Source organism: Oncorhynchus mykiss, chromosome 10 (assembly GCF_013265735.2).
Source record: "Oncorhynchus mykiss isolate Arlee chromosome 10, USDA_OmykA_1.1, whole genome shotgun sequence".
Classification (NCBI taxonomy): domain Eukaryota; kingdom Metazoa; phylum Chordata; class Actinopteri; order Salmoniformes; family Salmonidae; genus Oncorhynchus; species Oncorhynchus mykiss.
This window is the reverse complement of record NC_048574.1, coordinates 85,196,384-85,207,405: the sequence shown is the minus strand read 5'-3', so window position 1 is coordinate 85,207,405 and position 11,022 is coordinate 85,196,384. Positions and strand designations below refer to the sequence as shown.

The 11,022-nt window shown below is 46.8% G+C and overlaps 1 protein-coding gene across 1 annotated transcript in view; it reads right to left on the bottom strand.

The window, feature by feature from the left end:
- LOC110515429 (dihydropyrimidinase-related protein 1-like) overlaps positions 1 to 9,401 on the bottom strand; it is a 19,739-nt gene extending 10,338 nt beyond the window's left edge. Inside the window, exons 1-6 of the mRNA XM_036934324.1 lie at positions 8,845 to 9,401; positions 5,866 to 5,954; positions 5,313 to 5,497; positions 4,726 to 4,890; positions 3,336 to 3,397; positions 2,900 to 2,980 (exon numbers count right to left, since the gene is read on the bottom strand). Of these exons, the coding sequence (XP_036790219.1) occupies positions 2,900 to 2,980; positions 3,336 to 3,397; positions 4,726 to 4,890; positions 5,313 to 5,497; positions 5,866 to 5,954; positions 8,845 to 9,222 (960 nt within the window). The 5' untranslated portion in view covers positions 9,223 to 9,401. The remainder of the gene's footprint in view (positions 1 to 2,899; positions 2,981 to 3,335; positions 3,398 to 4,725; positions 4,891 to 5,312; positions 5,498 to 5,865; positions 5,955 to 8,844) is intronic.
- Positions 9,402 to 11,022: the final 1,621 nt, after the last annotated feature.

Here is an 11,022-nt window from a genome sequence, read left to right as displayed (position 1 = left end):
TGTAGGACTGGGTTATAATGTTGTTATGACTGGGTTATAATGGGGTTAGGACTGTATGACTGGGTTATAATGGGGTTATGACTGTAGGACTGGGTTATAATGGGGTTATGACTGGGTTATAATGGGGTTAGGACTGTATGACTGGGTTATAATGGGGTTATGACTGTTGGACTGGGTTATAATGGGGTTATGACTGGGTTATAATGGGGTTATTATGACTGTATGACTGGGTTATAATGGGGTTATGACTGTTGGACTGGGTTATATTGGGGGTATGACTGTTGGACTGGGTTATAATGGGGTTATGACTGTAGGACTGGGTTATAATGGGTTTATGCCTGGGTTATAATAGGGTTATGACTGGGTTATAATGGGGTTATGACTGGGTTATAATGGGGTTGTGACTGGGTTATAATGGGGTTATGGCTGTAAGACTGGGTTATAATGGGGTTATGACTGGGTTATAATGGGATTATGCCTGTATGACTGGGTTATAATGGGGATATGACTGTTGGACTGGGTTATAATGGGTATGACTGGGTTATAATGGGGTTATGACTGTAGGACTGGGTTATAATGGGGTTATGCCTGTATGACTGGGTTATAATGGGGTTATTACTGTTGGACTGGGTTATAATGGGTTATGACTGGGTTATAATGGGGTTATGACTGTAGGACTGGGTTATAATGGGGTTATGACTGTAGGACTGGGTTATAATGGGGTTATGCCTGTATGACTGGGTTATAATGGGGTTATGACTTTAGGGCTGGGTTATAATGGGGTTATGACTGTATGACTGGGTTATAATGGGGTTATGATTGTAGGACTGGGGTATAATGGGTTTATTTTTTTATTTTATTTTTACCTTTATTTAACTAGGGAAGTCAGTTAAGAACAAATTCTTATTTTCAATGACTGGGTTAACAGGTTAACTGCCTGTTCAGGGGCAGAACGACAGATTTGTACCTTGTCAGCTCGGGGGTTTGAACTTGCAACCTTCCGGTTACTAGTCCAACGCTCTAACCACTAGGCTACCCTGCCGCCCCCGGTTTATGACTGTAGGACTGGGTTATAATGGGGTTATGCCTGTAGGACTGGGTTATAATGGGTTTATGACTGGGTTATAATAGGGTTATGACTGTTGGACTGGGTTATAATGGGGTTATGACTGGGTTATAATGTGGTTATGACTGTAGGAATGGGTTATAATGGGGTTATGACTGTTAGGACAGGGTTATAATGGGGTTATGACTGTTGGACTGGGTTATAATGGGGTTATGGCTGGGTTATATTGGGATTATGACTGTAGGACTGGGGTATAATGGGGTTATGACTGTAGGACTGGGTGATAATGGGTTTATGACTGGGTTATAATAGGGTTATGACTGTTGGACTGGGTTATAATGGGGTTATGACTGGGTTATAATGTGGTTATGACTGTAGGAATGGGTTATAATGGGGTTATGACTGTTAGGACAGGGTTATAATGGGGTTATGACTGTTGGACTGGGTTATAATGGGGTTATGGCTGGGTTATATTGGGATTATGACTGTAGGACTGGGGTATAATGGGGTTATGACTGTAGGACTGGGTTATAATGGGGTTATGACTGTAGGACTGGGTTATAATGGGGTTATGACTGGGTTATAATGGGGTTATGACTGGGTTATAATGGGGTTATGACTGTAGGACTGGGTTATAATGGGGTTATGACTGTAGGACTGGGTTAAAATGGGGTTATGACTGGGTTATAATGGGGTTATGACTGTAGGAATGGGTTATAATGGGGTTATGACTGGGTTATAATGGGGTTATGACTGTAGGACTGGGTTATAATGGGGTTATGACTGGGTTATAATGGGGTTATGACTGGGTTATAATGGGGTTATGACTGTAGGACTGGGTTATAATGGGGTTATGACTGGGTTATAATGGGGTTATGACTGTAGGACTGGGTTATAATGGGGTTATGACTGGGTTATAATGGGGTTATGACTGGGTTATAATGGGGTTATGACTGTAGGACTGGGTTATAATGGGGTTATGACTGGGTTATAATGGGGTTATGACTGGGTTATAATGGGGTTATGACTGTAGGACTGGGTTATAATGGGGTTATGACTGGGTTATAATGGGGTTATGACTGGGTTATAATGGGGTTATGGCTGTAGGACTGGGTTATAATGGGGTTTTGACTGTAGGACTGGGTTATAATGGGGTTATGACTGGATTATAATGGGGTTATGACTGGTTTATAATGGGGTTATGACTGGGTTATAATGGGGTTATGACTGGGTTATAATGGGGTTATGGCTGTAGGACTGGGTTATAATAGGGTTATGACTGTAGGACTGGGTTATACTGGGGTTATGACTGGGTTATAATGGGGTTATGACTGGGTTATAATGGGGTTATGACTGGGTTATAATGGGGTTATGACTGGGTTATAATGGGGTTCTGATTGGGTTATAATGGGGTTATGACTGGGTTATAATGGGGTTATGACTGGGTTATAATGGGGTTATGCCTGGGTTATAATGGGGTTATGACTGGGTTATAATGGGGTTTTGACTGGGTTATAATGGGTTTATGACTGTAGGACTGGGTTATAATGGGTTTATAACTGGGTTATAATGGGGTTATGACTGTAGGACTGGGTTATAATGGGTTTATAACTGGGTTATAATGGGGTTATGACTGGGTTATAATGGGGTTATGACTGGGTTATAATGGGGTTATGACTGTAGGACTGGGTTATAATGGGGTTATGCCTGGGTTATAATGGGGTTATGACTGGGTTATAATGGGGTTATGCCTGGGTTATAATGGGGTTATGACTGGGTTATAATGGGGTTATGACTGGGTTATAATGGGGTTATGACTGTAGGACTGGGTACCTGAGCAATGAGGTCTCCGTTCTCAGCATGCAGCATCACCACAGCCCCCAACTCCTTCAGGAAGGAGAACACCTCATACAACTATTAGAGAGAGAGAGAGAGAGAGAGAGAGAGAGAGAGAGAGAGAGAGAGAGGGAAGGAGAGAGAGAGGGAGAGAGATAGATAGAGAGAGGGAAGGAGAGAGAGAGAGAGAGAGATAGGAAGGTGAGAGGAAAGCAAAGATAATGAGAGGGGGGGAGAATGGGAGAGCAAGGAGCGAGGGAGGGAGGAAAGAGAGAAGGGGAGAGAGAGAAGAGAGCAGAATACAGAAATTGTAGAGAGAGAATAGCGATGGAAAGAGATAATGATTATTACTGCACATAGAGTATAAATAGTTATATTTACTATTGTGCAGCATATCATTATAATACACATGTCAATATGATATTAAACCAACCTGAGAATCAGTCATCTGAAACGAATCCTTATAGGACATATACACCTGGAATGAGTTGATCCCTGAGAGAGAGAGAGAGGGATGGAGGGATGGAGGGAGAGAGGGAGTGTGTGTGAGATAGATAGATAGATAGATAGATAGATAGATAGATAGATTGACAGATAACACATTTCTTCACACAGGGTAGTGGGGTGAGACAGGGATGCAGCTTAAGCCCCACCCTCTTCAACATATATATCAACGAATTGGCGCCGGCACTAGAAAAGTCTGCACCCTACTAGAATCCAAAGTCAAATGTCTACTGTTTGCTGATCATCTGGTGCTTCTGTCACCAACCAAGGAGGGCCTACAGCAGCACCTAGATCTTCTGCACAGATTCTGTCAGACCTGGGCCCTGACAGTAAATCTCAGTAAGACAAAAATAATAGTGTTCCAAAAAAGGTCCAGTCACCAGGACCACAAACACAAATTCCATCTACACACTGTTGCCCTAGAGCACACAAAAAACTATACATACCTTGGCCTAAACATCAGCGCCACAGGTAACTTCCACAAAGCTGTGAAAGATCTGAGAGACAAGGCAAGAAGGGCATTCTATGCCATCAAAAGGAAGGGGAGAGAGAGGGAGGAGGGGGTGGGAGACAGAGAGTGAGGGAGGGAGGGAGACAGAGAGGGAGGGAGACAGAGAGGGAGACAGAGAGGGAGACAGAGAGGGAGGGAGGGAGGGAGGGAGGGAGGGAGGGAGGGAGGGAGGGAGGGAGGGAGGGAAGAGAGAGAACAGAAGACAAGACAGAAGACACTGATCCAATCAACCGATTAGGTCAATAAGATGATCAATAAGCTTTCCTTTCTTCTGCAGCAGAACCAACCAACCCAATCAATTAACCCACCCAACAAACCAATCGACCAATTCACTTTCAGATCAGGTGATCAATAATAATAATAAATCAATCGATCAGGTGATCAATAACCCAACCTTTCAACCCACCAACCAACCAAACATGCAACCAGTAAACCAATCAACTAACAAATCAATCGATCAGGTGATCAATAACCCAACCTTTCAACCCACCAACCAACCAAACAGGCGACCAGTAAACCAATCGACCAATTAACTTTCTGATCAGGTGATCAATAAGCCAACCTTTCAACCCACCAACCAACCAAACATGCAACCAGTAAACCAATCAACTAACAAATCAATCGATCAGGTGATCAATAACCCAACCTTTCAACCCACCAACCAACCAAACAGCCGACCAGTAAACCAATCGACCAATTTAATTTCTGATCAGGTGATCAATAACCCGACCTTTCAACCCACCAACCAACCAAACACGCGACCAGTAAACCAATCAACTGATAAATCAATCCATCAGGTGATCAATACCTTTCTCCTGCACCAGAACCTCCAGCTCATCCTTGACCCCCGGGTGCCAGTGCGGCAGGTCGACGTGCAGAGAGTAGTCACAGCAACACTTCCTGTCAGCTGACTCCTGCCAGAGCTCAAACGCTTCCAGTAGGCTGTCACCCGGCTGAGGAGTCACATGGTCAACTGGGGGGGGGGGGGGGGGGGGGGGTCAGGGGTCAGATGTTAAAAGTTAGAGTTTCAACTTTATCCCAGAGTGCAGCAGGGGGCGCTCATTAGACATAAATATAATGTGGGAATGTGTGTATTTGTGTGTGCATGTTTATGTGTGTATGTGTGTGTGTGTGTGTGTGTGTGTGTGTGTATGGGTGTGTGTGTATGGGTGTGTGTGTGTGTGTGTGTTTGTATGTGTGTGTGTGTGTGTGTGTGTGTGTGTGCATGTTTATGTGTGTATGTGTGTGTGTGTATGTGCATGTGCGTGCGTGCGTGTGCTTGTTTGTATGTGTGTATGTGTGTGAGTGTGAGTGTGAGTGTGAGTGTGAGTGTGAGTGTGAGTGTGAGTGTGAGTGTGAGTGTGAGTGTGAGTGTGTGTGTGTGTGTCCACTCACTGATCATGGTGGTGCCCCCGGCCAGCGCGGCCCTGCTGCCCAGGTAGAAGTCGTCTACAGGTGAACAGCCCAGGTGAGGCTTCATCAGACAGGTGTTCACATCTATACCTCCAGGTATCACCAGACATCCATTAACCTCCAGCACCCTCACATCATCAGGTACCTCCAGGTTATCACCCACCTGTCTATAGAGAAGAGGGGGGGGGGGGGGGGGGGGGGGGGGACAGGGTTAGGAGAGATGAGAGGTTTGAGGGGTGGCAGAAGGAGTGAGGAGGGGTATGGGGGAGGTAAGGGGAGAGAGGGAAGAGGGTTAGGAGAGATGAGAGGTTTGAGGGGTGGTAGGGGGAGTGAGGAGGGGGATGGGGGGAGGTAACGGGGGAGAGAGAAGAGGGTTAGGAGAGATGAGAGGTTTGAGGGGTGGTAGGGGGAGTGAGGAGGGGGATGGGGGAAGGTAAGGGGAGAGAGTGAAGAGGGTTAGGAGAAATGAGAGGAGGAGGCGAGGATAGAGGAAGGAATCAAGGAAATGCGTTTTGAGATTCTCCCATGTACTTACTTTATAAGGCCATCTTCCACATAGACGTCTGCATACTGAGACAGGTCGTCATTCACCACACGACCCCCTTTAATCAGCAACCTCTCACTCTGCACACAGGGTGGAGGGGGGAGAGGGGGTGGGGGAGGCAGGGAGAGAGGGAGGAGAGAGGAGAGGGGGAGGGGGGGATGGGGGAGGCAGGGAGAGGGGGGACGGGGGATGGAGAGGGGGAGGGAGGATGGAGATGGGGAGGGGGGATGGAGGAGGCAGGGAGAGGGGGGAGGGGGGATGGAGAGGGGGAGGGGGGAGGGGGAGGGGGAGGGGGAGGCAGGGAGAGGGGGGAGGGGGGAGGGGGATGGGGGAGGGATGGAGATGGGGGATGGGGGAGGGGAGGGGGGATGGGGGAGGCAGGGAGAGGGGGAGGGGGCGTGGGGGAGGCAGGGAGGAGAGAGAGATAGAGAGGAAGAGATACGAGAGAGAGAGAGAAGCAGGGAGAGAGGAGAGAGAGATAGAGAGGAAGAGAGACGAGAGAGAGTGAGTGAGAGAGAGAGAGAGAGAGAGGAGCGAGGGAGTGATAGAGGGGAAGAGAGGAGAGAGACAGAGAAAGAGGGGAAGAGAAGAGAGAAGGAGAGAGAGAGAGGAAGAGAGGAGTGATGGGGAGAGAGAGAGACAGAGTGAGACTGTTTTCAGTCATGATATTAGGAGATATTTGATAATAACTTATTGAAACAACAACTACAACAACAGATGCTACTAGGAAGGATGTGTTTTCTGTTGAAAAGGACGTCCTGATCTTCTGCTATCTCCCGTCACCAAGGATACACAGCTACAGATAGCGCCCTACCCAGGGAGAAAGATGTTACGTCTCCATGGCAACCTAGCCGTCTGTCTTCCCCGATGCTGTAGCCTAACGTCTACTGGTTGAAGTGTTACCATGGAGATACGACTGTTTGGAGCTCTGTCTCTCTGCTTGCAAAAAAAATAATTGTACAACCCAGGCTAGGCCTGGTCCTCCCTACTGTCTCTGATCTGGAGGACTCACTAAAGAGAAATGCGTTAGTTTGTAAATGATGATGTCTGAGTGTTGGAGTGTTCACCCTTTACTATCTTTAAATGTAAAATGTAAAATAAAATGGTGCCCTCTGGTTGGCTTAATATAAGGAATTTGAAATGATTTATACTTTTACTTTTTCTACTTAAGTATATTTATAATTTAAAACCAAATGCTATTAGATGTTTACTCAAGTAGCATTTTTACTCAAGTATGACAATTGGATACTTTATCCACCACTGCCACTATATCCAAACATGACCAAGAATCCTGAAAGCTGTGCATATATTCAAACAATTAGCTTAATTCAACGTTTTACACCATTTAAACACGTTTTACAACGTTTTACACCATTTAAACACGTTTTACAACGTTCTACACCATTTAAACACGTTTTACTACGTTCTACACCATTTAAACACGTTTTACAACGTTCTACACCATTTAAATAGCTGCATGGAATGTTTTCTGAATGAACCAACTAGGCTAGAATATCCCCAAGACAGATCTCTCTCTCACAAGAACACCTCAAATCAGTATTCCCTGTTGCTCTCTCTCTCTCCCTCTGTCTCTCTCTCTCTCTCTACCGCTGTCTCTCTCTCTTTCTCTACCTCTCTCTCTCTCTCTACCTCTCTCTCTCTCTCTACCTCTGTCTCTCTCTCTACCTCTGTCTCTCTCTCTTTCTCTACCTCTCTCTCTCTTTCTCTCTACCTCTCTCTCTCTTTCTCTCTACCTCTCTCTCTCTTTCTCTCTACCTCTGTCTCTCTCCCTCTCTCTCTCTCTCTCACACTCTCTACCTCTGTCTCTCTCTCTATTTATGTCTCTTTCTCTCTCTCTCCCAGAGTCCAGACTATTGTCTTACTCTTTCCAACCTGCAGCACAACATACAACGTCGGATTGTCACTCAGTGTAAATCCCTGATAACAACTCAACCATGTCAGATAGAGAGCAGGGCAGAGAACAGACGCATTGACTTGACACGTCGCGGCAGAAATGGTAACAAAAATGATCTCCGCGATTGGGGTGGTATCATTATGCCGCCTGGCTGGCTGACACGGGGGACACTGGGCCAGGGCAGACATCACACAGGCCTTCTACTCAAACTGCTTGCCTATCATCCGGCGACACTAAGATTTTAATCCCCGCCAACGGTATCAGGAGCAGGGGATTTATCTAACCGAGGCTGCAGCTCGGTAGCAGCGGCAGTACCGCCCTGTCGCCCTTGACAACCTCAACGTGCCTTTAGTCTGGGCTACAATCATTGTTTTCAGAATATAATAAACAGAAACGATCTCCTTTTTGTAAGTCTATATTCTACCAAGGAACCTCCAGCGGCGACAAGTTAGACTAGGTATGTGGTGCTGAAATGGACAGCGCCGTTTGTTCGCCTATTGACCGAAAACAATGGCTATTCCGCGCTAGACAGCCAGCCAGCCCGTCCGGCTGCCAGCCCCGCCAGGTGGGAGTCTTACCGGAAGGTGGGGAATACCATTCCCCTGGTGGTCAGTACCGGACATGCTAGCTCTCTCTCTCTCTCTTTTCCCGCAGCCAGTGAACTCAGAGGCGGAAGGAACGCTCTAGCTGCAGGACCTCCTTTGTCTTCGCGTGCAGTGCAGTCAGAGCAGCCGCGATGTTCAGTGTGTGTGTGTGTGTGTGTGTGTGTGTGTGTGTGTGTGTGGTGTGTGTGACAGAAGCTGGGATAGCTGTCAAAACGGCGCTGTTCAATTCATCACCACACGTAGCCTAATAGCCTACCTGGCCGTCACCGGTTCAGGTGATGTGGACAGCCTAGAGAGATCTGCGTAGCCTATTTTAGGAACAGCCTAGCTGACGTCACTGCACTGCAGAACAGAGTAAGCTACAACTGGAAATGTAGCATCCACAAGCGATCTGCCCTACTTTTAATCAACATAAACATGGGCGAGAAAAAAAATTCAGTTTTCACCTACCTTTCCATTCTTCTGACCGGAGTGACACTGCCTCCCTGCCGGGTACTCAATCTCCACACCCGGCCTCACATCCTCTCTCTCCCCGGGTGAGCTGACCTGAGAACCGACAGCCCGGACCTCACTGGCCTCACTTGCCGTCTCAGGAACGTCGCCATCGGTGTGGTCAAGGAGCCTGTCTCGGCTGTCGCTCCTGGGAGTCCTGGTTCCTCTCCTCCCCGCGGAAAAGTTATCACAGTCTACAGTCTTGCTGTCGCAGGCGCCATCCACCGAGGAAAACATCCCGTAGGATTTCCGTTGGTTCGGCCCGGTTGTAATCGTTCCTGCCAGGTAGACCGGCAGCTCGTTCTCCCGGTTCCACTGCCTCCTGCAGTCAGACATGATAACGACCGGGTATCTGTAGCCTATCTACTCACATTAATAACAACAACTGTTGATGTAAAAATGTTTGAGATTAGATCGGTTAAATGGGACAGTCTTTTTACTCCGTTATCGACGGTCTCGCGCTGCAAAGCACCTGTGTTTCGGTGCGACGTGAACTTTGATGCGTGTCTCGAGGAGAGGACGATGATGATGATGATGATGTAGTGCTCTAGTTTCTATCGGAGCCACGGGGGCAGAGAGAGAGAGGGGGGGAGAAAGAGGGGGGAGAGAGAGATGTAGAGAGAATGAGTTCTGCAGACAACCCCACCTCCTTCTCTCCTTTCTCCCTCTCTGTATCTCTTTCTCACTGAATCTCCCCCTCCTTCCCCCCTCTCTCCCCTCTCTCTTCCACTCTCTTTATCCCCCTTTTTACCCCTCCCTCTATCAAACTTTGTCTCTCTTTCTCTCTGAATCTCCCCCTCCTTCCCCCCTCTCTCTTTCTCCCTGAATCTCCCCCTCCTTCCCCCCTCTCACCACACTCTTTCTCTCTGAATCTCTCCTCCTTCCCCCCTCTCACCCCTCTCTCTTTCTCCCTGAATCTCCCCCTCCTTCCCCCCTCTCACCCCTCTCTCTTTCTCCCTGAATCTCCCCCTCCTTCCCCCCTCTCCCACCTCTCTCTTTCTCCCTGAATTGCCCCCTCCTTCCCCCTCTCACCCCTCTCTCTTCCACTCTCTTTACCCCCCTTTGTCCCCCTCCCTCTATCAAACTCTCTCAGTCTCTCTTTCTCCCTGAATCGCCCCCTCCGTCCCCCCTCTCACCCCTCTCTCTAATAGAATGGCTGTTGATAGGCTGACATCAAAACATCCAGGGATTAACTAGTGACCCACATCTGGAATGGACAAAACAGATTTCTAAACGCTCTGTCTTGTGTGTGTGTGTGTGTGTGTGTGTGTACACATTTAATGTGTTCTATTTACAGGTTCATGTGTTCTATTTACATTTAATGTGTTCTATTTACAGGTTCATGTGTTCTATTTACATGTTATGTGTGTTTATTAGGTATCCCAATTAGCTGCTGCCAAGGCAGGAATTTGTATTTGTGTGTATTTATTAGGGATCCCAATTAGCTGCTGCCAAGACAGGAATATGTGTGTTTCCTAATCTGCACAGTTAAAACCGAAGAAAAACATCTATCTGGTAAAGTCCACTAAACATACAGTCTACAGAAGGTCTATACCCTCCTGGGATTTATTCACATTTAATTGTGTTACAAAGTAGGATAAACACTTATTTAATTGTAATATTTTTTGTCAACGGTCTATACAAAATACTCTGTAACGTCAAAGTGGAAGAAAAATTAAACAAAAACAAATTGAAAGATGAACGACAATAAAATACTAATATACCTTGATTAGATAAATGCACTCTTAGTAAACAGGGTTCAGAAGGGGTTCCCATAGGAGTTGTCACGACCGTCGTCAGGGAAATGACCGGACCAAGGTGCAGCATGGTGAGCGTACTCTTTTAACTCTTTTTATTTTGAATGTCGCCAACAAAAACAAGACGACGCTTACTAGGGCTATACAGGCCACTAACAAAGTCAACTGCCTACAACTACGGTGGAAAAAACAGGCTGCCTAAGTATGATTCCCAATCAGAGACAACAATACACAGCTGTGTCTGATTGAGAACCATACCCGGCCAAAACATAGAAACAGAAAACATAGAAATAAATAAACTAGAATGCCCACCCTAGTCACACCCTGGCCTAACCAAATAGAGAAATAAAACGGCTCTCTAAGGTCAGGGCGTGACAGT